Source organism: Taudactylus pleione, unplaced genomic scaffold (assembly GCF_031769625.1).
Source record: "Taudactylus pleione unplaced genomic scaffold, aTauple2 ptg000010l, whole genome shotgun sequence".
Classification (NCBI taxonomy): Eukaryota; Metazoa; Chordata; class Amphibia; order Anura; family Myobatrachidae; genus Taudactylus; species Taudactylus pleione.
In genome coordinates, this window is record NW_028284413.1 from 8,577,402 (window position 1) to 8,591,445 (window position 14,044).

General features: G+C 44.4%; 1 protein-coding gene across 2 annotated transcripts in view; it reads right to left on the bottom strand.

Annotated features, from left to right (window-relative positions):
- Positions 1-14,044, bottom strand: part of CHRND (cholinergic receptor nicotinic delta subunit) — a 49,145-nt gene that overhangs the window by 15,670 nt on the left and 19,431 nt on the right. For both annotated transcript variants that reach the window (XM_088467434.1, XM_088467433.1), the window contains 2 exons: positions 12,600-12,715; positions 12,270-12,470 (listed from right to left, as the gene is read on the bottom strand). In XM_088467434.1, the coding sequence (XP_088323560.1) occupies positions 12,270-12,470; positions 12,600-12,715 (317 nt within the window). The remainder of the gene's footprint in view (positions 1-12,269; positions 12,471-12,599; positions 12,716-14,044) is intronic.

Consider the following 14,044-nt stretch of genomic DNA (forward strand, 5'->3'; position numbering starts at 1 on the left):
TAAAATGCAATTATTAAGGCAGCATGTACTAAGTCCTGATAAGAATCAAGGTTTTAGCCTGTATGCTTTTATATACATAACTATGGCCCTCATTCAGAGCCACTCGCAAACAGCAGTACGCTCGTTGCGTTCCGATGTTGACTAACCACGCATGCGTCGGTGTTACACTGCGCATGTGCGTACGGCAGTTTGCGAGCTTTTTATCTGTCGTTCCTAAAATAGCGTACAGGAAGTGACATGTCAAATGTGATTGACAGAACAGGGCGTTTTTGGGTGTTGACGGGGGTGGAGATGGAAAAACGCAGGCGTGGCGAGGCGTTTTTGGGGCGTACATACATTAGCAGATGCGAACGTCAAATGTGTTCGGACCGTCACATACGTCACTGGAACATCCTCTTTCCCTTCAAAATGCTCGCACAGCTTAGGGTCTGGATTACTCGACCACATTGGCGATGGCCTTCTCCTCCGTCCCGGGACTCCACGATGTTGCAGCGATTAATCGCGGGTGGTCACAAAAGCAATTAGTGTTGTATTGAAAACCGGCTTGGTATGTGTTTGGAAAGCAGTTTATTGGGATAGCACAAAACCGTACGCAGGTGGAAATCATACCTGCTAATGTCAGGATTACACAATCAATTGGCGTACATTTTTTGGGGGTTTTTTTGGCCTCAATTTGTTGTTTATGGCCTATTGTGACAATAATGTCATCATGTTTTAATTAGCTCCCCTTTTTTTTTTTAATGTGCAATTTGCATCGTTATGTGTTTTTTTAAACGTTCCTTCAAGAGGCCTTTTTTTTATACAAATGAAATGGTTTTTGGTGTCCTTTTTTGCCTTTAGGGCCAGGATTAAATGTAACCCATTTGTCCAATAATGTCACAATACAATGTCAGATTTTTTTCATAAGTTTATTGTTTAAACACAAACCAATTGGCATAATATTTTTTTTTTGTTTTTCTGCCAAAGATACTTTTTATCAAAAAAAAAAAATCAATAACTGATAACATAAACGTACAAAAATAACTTAAAAACATTTCACAAGAAAGGAGAGGGAAGTTTTGACCAGAAAGGAATATGAGCCAAGCACAGAAGGAGTGTGGGAAAAGTCGCCATTGCTGTCACCGTTTTTTCGCCCGTTTGGATGGGGGAGGGTGGGCGCCAGACCGGGTCCAGGATGCCATCGGGCTGGCCTGTCCAGAGGCAGATGTTGTGGCCTCTGGACTAGGCACAGGGCTAGGCACATTTGGAGGATTGGCTGATGTTGTGCCAGAGGTGGAGGATCCAGATGTTCCGGCAGGAAGGGAGGTCGGCTCCACCATGTGCTGGCGAACGAGCTGCTCCAGGGCATCGGCGATGCGGATGTTGGCCCTGGTATTTTCCGCCAGGGCCTGACCAATGGTCACGTTGGCCGCAGCATTTTGCTCCAGGGCCTCAGCCACCCGTAGCAGACTGGCGTCCATCCTCTGCAGAATCTCCGTATGGAAATCCGATTTGAAATTGAGTTCTGTGAGGAGGCCCACTGCCTGCGAGGGGGCACGCCCTGGACTGGCTTCTGCAGGGTCCTCAGCCGGATGTACTGGTTCCTCCCCTGCAGAGCCAGCAGAAATTCTGCGGCCAAGGCTTCCCTCTGGAGCAGACTCATCCGCCTGTGTCTCTGTTGGAAAAATGAGAAAAGAGTCACATTAGAATCTACATATTGGCACAATAGCATTTCAGAGTTGGTGACATCACAATACTTACCTGGGACAACATGAGGAGCCGCAAAGTCTGGCATGTCCGTATCCATGTTGGACACGCCAAACACCTCCACAGGCTGCACACACCCCTGTGCCAGCTCTTCTAAATCCGTCAACTCCAATGACACAGGGGTGGGACCCCCACCTGTCCCCCTTGCATGCCTAGCCCTGTCCGCGAGTTTTTGCTTTAGGCGATATTTGAAGTCGCCCCATCTGTGGGGAAAAATGGAAGCCATTATCCTTTGGTTTAAAATGGGGTTTGTTTTTAGGGGGGGCAAGGGTTTACTTACCGCCATTTGACATCCCGGGCTAGACGGACATAATCACCCACCGTATTGACAGCAACGGCTACCTCTTCCCACATTCTCCACTTCTGGCTTAGACTCATATTCCTGTCTGCCTGTGGCAGGATGTCCACACACTTCTGGATCAAAACCTCCATCTCCTTTCTTGTGAAATGTGGCTGCCTTTTTTTTTTGGCCGCTTTGGCCGGAATACTGGGCCCAGCAGCCTCTTCCATGTCATCCTCCTCACCTATTTGTGTAAATTTACAGAATTCACAAAATCACAACTTGCCTCATCTTATGTTTCAAATTAATCGTTGATAGAAAATGCATGAAAGACTTACCGCCTGACTCTTTGGCATTTTTTCCCTGGTCTGTCGCCATGTCTGCGGTCCAAACAAGAAATACACCAGAATTTGAATGTGTTTTCGTGACATATTTATACATGCGTCCTTATTTTGCGGCCGCATCATTGATTGTGCGGCCCTATGATCCCTCCTTAATTTGTGCGGGAAACGAAACACTATTTATGGCTTGGTGTGTCTCAAGTCGAGGTGGCGTTTTTGGATTGTTGGAGGTTATCTTGGCTGGAGTTTATTGATTGTGTAGAAAGGAGTTGGAGGTTGGAGAATCGTTTGTTGTTTAGATTTGCGTTTTTTTTTTCCGTTATCTTTGTTGGTTTATATTTTTGGGACCTCGTTTGTTGATTTGGTAAGTTTTGTGAAGTCTAACTTTTGTTCAATTGTTGTTTCATTGTGTTTTGTATATTTTGTAATTTTTGGATACCTAATTTATTCTATTTTAGATTTTGTTTATTTTCGACCCCAAAGACCTTTTGATTTTGCATCTTAGATATTTGCTCTTGGTAAGTCCATTTTTTATCTTGTATTAGCGAACTAATTAGCGCATTTTTAGTAGTTACTCTTGTGACTTGTATTAGCGAACTAATTAGCGCATTTTTAGTAGTTACTCTTGTGACTTGTATTAGCGAACTAATTAGCGCATTTTTAGTAGTTACTCTTGTGACTTGTATTAGCGAACTAATTAGCGCATTTTTAGTAGTTACTCTTGTGACTTGTATTAGCGAACTAATTAGCACATTTTTAGTAGTTACTCTTGTGACTTGTATTAGCGAACTAATTAGCGCATTTTTAGTAGTTACTCTTGTGACTTGTATTAGCGAACTAATTAGCACATTTTTAGTAGTTACTCTTGTGACTTGTATTAGCGAACTAATTAGCGCATTTTTAGTAGCTACTCTTGTGACTTGTATTAGCGAACTAATTAGCACATTTTTAGTAGTTACTCTTGTGACTTGTATTAGCGAACTAATTAGCGCATTTTTAGTAGTTACTCTTGTGACTTGTATTAGCGAACTAATTAGCGCATTTTTAGTAGTTACTCTTGTGACTTGTATTAGCGAACTAATTAGCGCATTTTTAGTAGTTACTCTTGTGACTTGTATTAGCGAACTAATTAGCGCATTTTTAGTAGTTACTCTTGTGACTTGTATTAGCGAACTAATTAGCGCATTTTTAGTAGTTACTCTTGTGACTTGTATTAGCGAACTAATTAGCACATTTTTAGTAGTTACTCTTGTGACTCGTATTAGCGAACTAATTAGCGCATTTTTAGTAGTTACTCTTGTGACTTGTATTAGCGAACTAATTAGCACATTTTTAGTAGTTACTCTTGTGACTTGTATTAGCGAACTAATTAGCGCATTTTTAGTAGTTACTCTTGTGACTTGTATTAGCGAACTTTAGCACATTTTTAGTAGTTACTCTTGTGACTTGTATTAGCGAACTAATTAGCGCATTTTAAACAGCTTAATAATCATTCTAACTTTTTGATGGTTTAGCTTTCGCTTTTTGAGCCAACATTTCGACCCGTTTTGATGTACTGTGTTAAATGTCGCTTTGCGGTTTTGCTAAATGGGTGTTTGGCATATTTGAACTTTGGTCTAGCACAAAATGTATCCACAAAAATGCACAGAGTGAAATGTGTCAAGTAATTTTGTTGTTTATTTTCAGTTTGGACGTATCATGACAATACCCCGGCATGTAAGCAGCAATGGATGGTATCATCAAGCTAAGTTGTTTTAATATAGTTTGGGGGTGGGTCAAAAGCCTTACTTTTAAATTTTGGAATTTCAGGTTGATCTGGGGAGGATTGTTCTGGCCATGCTCCCGGAAGCCGACCAACCTCAATCTCATCCCAGGCGTAGGCATCGTAGGCATGCAAGGCCCCAGATATTTCGAACACGTGTCACCCTTTTTGGAATGCCCGATGATGAGGTTTTAAGACGCTACCGTCTACCTCCCAAAATCATCATAGACACTCTCTCATTAATAGAAAGTGATCTTGAGCGGCAAATTGACAGTCCAACAGCAATACCACCACTGACGCAATTTATGGCGGTGTTACATTTCTGTGCCTCAGGATCGTTTCAAACAACGGTGGGAATAGTGGCGGGCATCTCCCAATCCTCCTTTTCCCGGATCCTGAGGGCAGTGATGGAGGCACTTTTCAAGCACCTCCATCATTTTATTCAAATGCCTTTGGATATGGGTGCCCTTAGTGTGGCCAAGGCCAATTTTTACCAAATAGCTGGCTTCCCACACATCATAGGGGTTGTGGATGGTACTCACATACCACTTCAGCCTCCAGCACGGCTGGAGGCAATATTTCGAAACAGGAAACACTATCACTCCCTGAATGTAATGGTGGTATGTGATGCCTCCCTCCAGATCCTGTCCCTGAATGCTAAGTTACCAGGAAGTGCACATGACTCCTTCGTCATCCGGCAATCAGGGATATGGCAGAAATTAACCAACCTACAAGCTGGTGATGCGTGGCTTCTGGGTAAGTGGAGACCTTTAGTACATAACAATGTTAAGCTTGATACACAGTGTTCCTGATGTTGTCTCTTATTTTTCACAGGAGACAGTGGATACCCTTGCATGTCCTGGCTGCTCACTCCTTATTTGGCTCCCACACCAGGCCCACAAAGTGAGTATAATTCCGCACTTACAGCCACCAGGCAAGTGGTGGAGCGCTGTATCGGCCTTTTAAAAGGCTGATTCAGATGCCTCCACCGCTCTGGTGGCGAGCTCATGTATTTGCCGGATATGGTGTCGAAAATTGTGGTCCTGTGTGGGATATTTCACAACATCGCCATAAGGAGTGGTGTCCCAATGCAGCCAGAGGATGCCTTACCTGAGGATGGCCCCCCCGAGGTTGGTCGGAGGTCAGTATGTGGGGGGGCATAACGCGATGATGTGATGGCCAGATTTTTTAGGTAAGTTTGACCCAAACTACAGTGTTTATACCTAATGTGTTTGTGTTTGTTTGCGAACATCTTATTTTTTTTATTTTTTCACCATCTTCTGTTTGTTCACATAATCTTTGCCACTCCAACGCTCACTACTTCCTGCTACCCTTACCAAACCTGGATCTGGTGATTTTGTCCATATATTCTGGAACCCATATCGCAACGCCATGTTTGTGGAATCATGTTGGCATGGTCCTTCGTCAACCAGTTCTTGATTGTTTTTTTTAATTAAATATTTTATTTGTATGTGTTGTATTTGAGATTATCACTGTTTTTTTGTTTTGGGACTGACCACTTTGATTTCTCATTTATGTTGTGAATAAATGTTTGGAGAGTGAAATGGTCTTCCTTTTTTTGGACGTTAACAGCAAGTGGAACCAGGTTAACACACCTTACAATTGACTAAGGGGTAATCCAGTACTGACACCAGTTGATGTAAACTGAAATATGTTTGCAGGTTCCCAACCCACACCAAAAGGAAGCCTGTCCAAACCTTTGGATTTTGAAGATTGGCCTAAGCAGCTTGCACACCAACTAGGAACCTGTAAAATGGCGAAATATCTAATTGACACTACACCCAAAAAGGGAAATGACATTGTTACTGTTATGTGTTTCTTGTGGCTGTTTAACATACAAATACAAAATACAATCTAACTTTTAAAAAATGGAAATCCGTGCAGGAACAGTCTACTTATGTCAGGGAAAACTATTTGTGTTTTAGAAAAAAAGAATGAGCCAGAACGTATATTAGAACTACAAAATTTATTTACAAAACGAAAAAAAAAAAAAAAAACTACTGGCGAAGGATGCCAGACAGCCGGTCAAGGGCCACAAGAAGGCCAATTACATGTTGGCGCATCTGGCCAACACAATCCTCCACCTCTTGACGACGCCTCTGTTCCTCTGTGGGTGAGAAAAGTGTGTGGATTAATAAAACAATAGGGAATCCACATTAAAAAAACAAAAACACAACGAAATCACTCCTAAACCGAAAAAAAAAAAAAAAAAAAAAAAAGGGGGTGCTGGCAAAAATACAAGGCCTATGTACAAATTCACACAGGTGTGATATGTGTATGTTGAAATCAGCAGGAAGAGGTAAAGGCAAACTGCTAAATCACCAAAAGTAAACCAAACAAGCACGAATAAAGGCACGACACATGATTACATACAAACAGTTTGTGGTTAAAAAAAATGAGAAATAAAAACATACCGGGAGCCAAAACGGGAGCTCCGGAAGTCCCTCCATGTTCCTCCTCGGAGGAGCCTTCATTCCCCAAAGAACGGGGAGGGGTAATGATGGACTCCGGGGAGGGGGTAATTGGAAGAGGGGTGGGTGGAGGAGAGGGGGAAGTGGGACGGAGGGGAAGGAGGCCCGACAGTTCCGGGAGAGGGTCTGGGAAGGCTGGGGAGGAGTGGGGTATAGGGGAAATATTTGGGGTGGAGTGTTGGCTGGGGGTTGGGGATAGTGGCCGGGAACGCCGTCTGGCCGGACGGTGACGGCGTAGTCTTGGCTGTCCTCCTAAAATATGTCAAACAAATTGAGGTTAGTTTCTGGGCAAAGCCGGGGCCCAAATTAAAAAAAAAAAACCAGCAACAAAAAACATGCAAAAAGGAGTAGAATGAAAAAAACAGAAATAGAGGGAAAACAAGCACACGCTGATATGAGGACAAATAATTAATAGGACAGACAGGAAAACATGCACACGCAGATATGAGGACAAATAATTAATAGGACAGACAGGAAAACATGCACACGCAGATATGAGGACAAATAATTAATAGGACAGACAGGAAAACATGCACACGCTGATATGAGGACAAATAATTAATAGGACAGACAGGAAAACATGCACACGCTGATATGAGGACAAATAATTAATAGGACAGACAGGAAAACATGCACACGCAGATATGAGGACAAATAATTAATAGGACAGACAGGAAAACATGCACACGCAGATATGAGGACAAATAATTAATAGGACAGACAGGAAAACATGCACACGCAGTTTGCCCCACAAACACAAACATGAAAACCACAATACATAACACTTACTTTCAACGATCTGCATGCGAAAGCATGCCAGCAAGCGGGGCGTTCGCCGTTGCAGGTCTGACCACCTGCGCTCAAGCTGCCCGATGTTGCGGCGTGAACCCATCGACCGCAGGCGGGACCGTGCCTCCGCATACGCGGAGCGCTTCTGCCGGTTGGTGATGGGTGGAGGCTGGCTGGTGATCCGCCTATCCATCACCTCCGTAAGCACCAGCAGCTCGCGCCTGGTGAATGCGGAGGCTCTCATGATGGCAATGGAGTTTTTCATACAAAACATTTTTGATAAAGTGTGGCCAAAATTTCTGATTGGCTAATGTATTTTGGAAATTAACAGGAGCAATTTTATTGGTTAGTGTATGAGTCATGTGTTCAACAGGGCCACAAATCTCTGGAGAGTTATGATAGGCTTGATGCAGTGACATGCGTTTGCAAATTTAAATAAAGAAATGAACCCCGGAAAATATGCGGGGATCCACAGCAATAGAACAATTGTTTAATTGTGGTTCACATGTTTTTTGAACAATAAAAGCGAATGTTCCATCCGTACGTATTCTGCGGGTAAACACAAACACGGACAAGAGTAAAGTTTCTTGCATTGTATTGAAAAAAAACAAACAATTAAGCTAATTGATACATTGATTGGCATGATACGATTGAGGGAGGTAGGCAGAATAAAGGAGCAGGTAATCGACATCTGACAAGGCCACTTCCGGTTTCACTTGTGCGTGCGTTCCCTTCAAGCCATTTCGGGGATGTACGCTCGCTATTTCGCACGCTCGTTAGTTAGAGGAGGGGTCGCCGGAGTTTAGGGAGGAATTTTAGATGCGAACGAAAATACGAGCGAGCCATTGAATTTAAATATTTTTGTACGTACGCCTAACGTACGTGCGCCCGCTTGCGAGTGGGTCTGAATGAGGGCCTATATGTTTAGTTTTATAATATATTTATTTATTAAAAAAGGCTTTGGTGGCACAATACTTTATTTTCTTGTATATTTTCTTGCATAGTTATTGGTTATGTAACAAGACAACTTTAACATAAGTCATTAAGCACAATATATTCAAAAGTCATTAAATATCTATGGGCAGCACAGTGGATCTGTGTGGAGTATGTATTTTCTCCCCATGTTTGCATGGATTTCCTCCTGATACTCAATTTTTCTACCACAGTCCAAAAACTTATCAGTAGGGTGATTGGCTAAGCTCCACTGGGGCAGGTACTGATCTGAATGATTATATCTTTTCTGTAAAGTGATTTGTAATATATGTAGGTATTACAAAAAAACTGTTAAAAACTAATAATAATAATAGTGAAGATTTAGGCCAGTTGTGGGGAAAGGATGACCAAGTGACCACATGCAACCCTCCTGACCAAAGTAACGTCCCTTTTTTCCCTACCGATTCTGATGTAACAATGTTCAATGAATTAACACAGGTATGTACTGTTGTAGTCACTAGCTTGTCTAGCTAAGCTGGGTACATACTATACGATATATTGTGCTTATCATGTGATCCGCAACCAAACTGCATGACCACAGTATAGTGTATACACCCAATCAATTGTTACACACAGCGTTTAGCGCATCATCCCAGCTGATGTGCTGCACGTCAGATGGGACAATGCGATGTATGATGTGCTGCACGTCAGATGGGACGATGCGATGTATGATGTGCTGCACGTCAGATGGGACGATGCGATGTATGATGTGCTGCACGTCAGATGGGACAATGCGATGTATGATGTGCTGCACGTCAGATAGGACGATGCGATGTATGATGTGCTGCACGTCAGATGGGACAATGCGATGTATGATGTGCTGCACGTCAGATGGGACGATGCAATGTATGATGTGCTGCACGTCAGATGGGACGATGCGATGTATGATGTGCTGCACGTCAGATGGGACGATGCGATGTATGATGTGCTGCACGTCAGATGGGACGATGCGATGTATGATGTGCTGCACGTCAGATGGGACGATGTGATGTATGATGTGCTGCACGTCAGATGGGACGATGCGATGTATGATGTGCTGCACATCAGATGGGACGATGCGATGTATGATGTTCTGCACGTCAGATGGGACAATGCGATGTATGATGTGGTGCACGTCAGGTGGGACAATGCTATGTATGATGTGCTGCACGTCAGATGGGACAATGCGATGTATGATGTGCTGCACGTCAGATGGGACAATGCGATGTATGATGTGCTGCACGTCAGATAGGACGATGCGATGTATGATGTGCTGCACGTCAGATGGGACAATGCGATGTATGATGTGCTGCACGTCAGATGGGACAATGCGATGTATGATGTGCTGCACGTTAGATGGGACAATGATGGGACAATGTGATGTATGATGTGCTGCACATCGTGTAGTGTGTACTCACAACTACATATAGGCCCTCATTCAGAGGCGGTTGGAGGATGCAAGCGGTCTCTCAGAAACTGGGTGGCTGCTTGCATCCTGACCGGCCGCCTCTGTTTCGGTTGTTAGGCTGTGGGTTTACACCCACAGCTCTAACGACCGCTAGGGTGATGGTCACGATGGTCATAGACCATCGCGACCATCGGGGCTTACGACGAGACCCTAGGGTAGGGTCTCACTTGTCGTAAGCCCCGGAGAGCTTCTGGCTCTGTCAGAGCCGGAAGCTCTCCACTGACATCATTAGTGATGTCAGTGGGGCCTCCCCCAAACAGCAGGCGTTCCCATGGGAACGCCTCCGTTTGGGCTGCCACCCCCTGGCCCGCCTTCCAAACGGGGCGAGCTGTCAATCAACATCGACAGCTCGCCCCCTTTGGAAAGAGACCCGCTACGACTGGCGCTGTCGGCCGTAGCGGGTCTCACGCATGCGCACGAAGGAGCTGGCTCCCTCGTGCGCATGCGCACTGGGCAAACATCGAGGCGGCCGTGCTGAATGAAGCCCATAGTGCACAGGATCAATAATTAGGTGGATACAATCACCTGACACAATAATTTGTGCCGTCTATCCGAAGATTACATAGTGGGCCTGATTCAGAGCCGCTCCTAAGCGGCCGCTCGTTCGTTCCGAGCGATGTTAGCCCAACTGCGCATGCGTACGGATCGTTATACGCATGCGCTAACCAGTCAGTGCGGCCGAAATTCATGTGCTCGCAAAACAGCGAATGCCTGCTATTTTGAGTGACAGAAAGAGGCGTATGTGGGTGGTAACAGGGGAAGGTGCTTGAAAATGGGGAGTGGAAATCAGAACGCAGGCGTGCTTAAAGGTCAAAACGGGCGTTTTATGGGTGTGCATATTTAAAACAGCAGCGTCATTGACCACGTCACTGGGTTATTTTATAGTCAGAACTGCTCGCAAAATTGTGGTAGCAAACACCAACCTCAAGAATAGCGAGCAGTTCATACCCTTGTCGATGTACTCGATTAATCTAATAAATAGCGGACATGACGTAGGATGCGAGCGGCCAGGGGGCGTATTTTTCAAAAAAACGAACGCAAGTTTTGTTCGCTCGTTCAGACATAGAGGCGTGAACAGACCGCAAACAGCGAACGGTTCATTTGAATAGCCACCCCTTGTTTTAGAACGAACGACCGCAAATAGCGAGTGGCTCTGAATCAGGCCCAGTGTGTGCAAGGGGCGTAACTAGGTATTTGAAGGCCCCATAGCAAAAGTTTGTAAGAGCCCCTATGTACCACCCAATGGTGAAAAATGTATATAACATATGTAACTTTGACAAGAAAGATGGACCCCCCCTAATCTCTGGGCCCCATAACAGCTGTACCCCTTGCACCTATGGTAGTTACGCCCATTGTGTGTACACTAAAAATCATATGCCATGTCTTGGGATCGTATAATTGTAAGTAAAATTGGAATGAACATCGTATTGTATGTTACATCGTTCAGGTGTGTACCCAATTGAAGTTTAGGTAACCCACTTCACACAGCCCGAGCATTGGTTACCTAAACATAGATAGATTCTTTGCTGTCATCATGTGATTTGATGCTCCTCTATAAACATACTGGGCCTGATTCAGACCCGCTCGCGAGTGCTGAGCGCTCGGAAGCGGGTCGATGGGGCCCAAGTGCGCATGTGCACGACGGAGGCGGCTCTGTCGTGCGCATGCGCGAGACCTGAATAACGACGGCCAAGCCGTCGTTAAGGGTCTCGCACCAAAGGGGGCGTGCTGTGGATGGTGATTGACAGCACGCCCCCTTTGGTGGGCGTGCCGGGGCGTGGCTGCCCAGACGGAGGCGTTCCCATGGGAATGCGTACCGTCTGGGTCCGGCCCCACTAACATCACTAGTGATCTCAGTGGGAGTGCTTTTGGCTCTGATAGAGCCAAAAGCACTCCTGGGCTTGCAGCAGCGAGACCCTACCGCAGGGTCTCGTCGCAAGCCTGATGGTCGCGATGTCTTGACCATTGCGACCATCATTTTGGCCGCTCGCTATAGCTGTGGGTGGTCACCCACAGCTATGCGAGCGGCCAGGAGGCCGCTCCAAAATGAAGGAGGGACGGCCCTGATTCAGAGCGAGCGCTCTGTCAGAGCGTCCGGCTCTGAATCAGGGCCACTGTGTGGTACCTGTGTGAAACCAAAGGCTGACTCTGTGATCCCTGACCATTCATGTCCGATGGAGGACCAGTTTCCAGCAGAACTGACTGAGATTTGCATTTAATTCTCTTTGTACTTTGTCATTTCATTATATAGGTGGTTATAGTTATTCAAACCATTTAACCAACATGATTGTGACAAATCAATCAGTAATGCAGAAATAAGTGTTACATTTCATTCTGGCACCCCTTAAGTCCCCCTGTATTAGGCATCCCATGTATCGTGCCATGCCGGGCTCCTATCTGTAGTTAGTGTGGTACTCACTGTCAGCTGGCAGATAGAAGACAAGGTTAGCCATCAGAGCAATAAGCACACATGGTGCCAGGATGTTTATAATGTAGAAAAGGGGTTTTCTTTTAATAATGAGGTAGAATGTGATGTCCTGGTACTTGGTGCTCTCGGGAGACACACTCTTGTCAATGTTCTTTCTGGCTGGAATGTGGACAATCTCCCATTCTCCATTATCTGCAAAACACAGAAAAAGAATCACACTGTCTGGTCCTGCAGCAAGATAACTAGAGGATGGATCTTCTATACATAATAATAGTCTCCTGTTCTGGAATAGGGTATAATACAGCTTGGTGGACACAGTACCTGTAAAAGCTGCCCGATCAATGACAATCCATTCTACTGAGTATTGTCTCTTAGTTTCATCATCCTGCTCCTCCTTGAGACGCAAGTTGATCTCTTTAGCGTTGTAAGTCAAGGAGCTGCAACCATACATAGAAGGGTTTGTCTAAACGTGCATGCTATAAATGCATATAAACCATATTGAGTCTAGCCAAGAGAAAAAAATAAAAGCCAAGTAAACACAAAAGTGTACATTTTCATAGCCGAAGCATAAATATAAAATACATAGACAGTGGCAAACGCAGGATTTCTAGAGGGGGGTTTCCAAATGCTTGATTTTAGAGTGTGGCCAGTCCTTGAAGAGAGCATAATTACCACTTATCCAGCTTTAATATGCATCATACAAAGTGTATTGTGTGTCATAACTCCAGCATATACAGGACCAGCGATCACAGTAAGCCATTAAATGTGGCAGTAGGGCCATCCTGCCTGAGCTGAATGTTTTTATTTTAGATGTGGGCACCATTCCAGAGCATGGGAGCAAGTTCGGGAGTCTGGGGGAGCAGCAGAAGAACCTAGCACTGCCCTGGACATATATGTACATATCCCTAACAGTGCATGTTTTCCAAATCTACTAATTCGTGCACAGGTGTATTTATTACTGGCTGATACATGTTAAAAGATCCACAGGTGGTGCTATTTATTTCATTTACGATACTGAGAAGAACATACAGCGCTAGTAAAATTCCATTATATCACTATTTCTATTGTGGTCATGGTGTGGGCTGATGAGGGGGGTTTCCAGGCAGACGGAAACCCCCCCCTGCGTTTGCCTATGATAGATCAGTCTTATCCTTACTTTCTACTGCAAGTGAAGTGACGTTAAGTAACTGTTCCACTTTTTTATAGATATCTATAGCCAGGACCCACATTTTATAGACAATTACTACAGGATCTGATAATGGTCAAACCTGCTTTGATATTATCTGCCCTGACCTTTTGAATAACCCTTCAAGAGGCAGTCTGTACAAAATAATTCTGTCACCTTCAGAGCTTGTCAGCTGGTCCCACAAGCTAAGCAGCGTCACCCGTATAATGACTGGCTGCTTCTCAGAGAGCATACTGATAATTATCACATCTGTTATTAATGGTAAAGAATTTAACTCAACAGTATATTGTTTTTTTTTATTTATGCCAATGTTTTACTTGCACACGTAAGAAAAATTATTTTGTATTACACAGTTTTTCTTACATCTTAATGTGTGTGTGTCTGATGTATAGAGAAGAAGCATACAGTAGTGTGACTCTCTTTGTCCTCACACTATATTATCAATCAATTTTATGGCCCTACATTATCTCTTGTGTCCCCAAAGAAGCTTCATGCAACCATCTATTTGTAAAAAGTGAGTACAATTTGGAATGTTGGCTGTGTGTACAGGTGACCCGCTGACCACCCGGCGTACACTGGC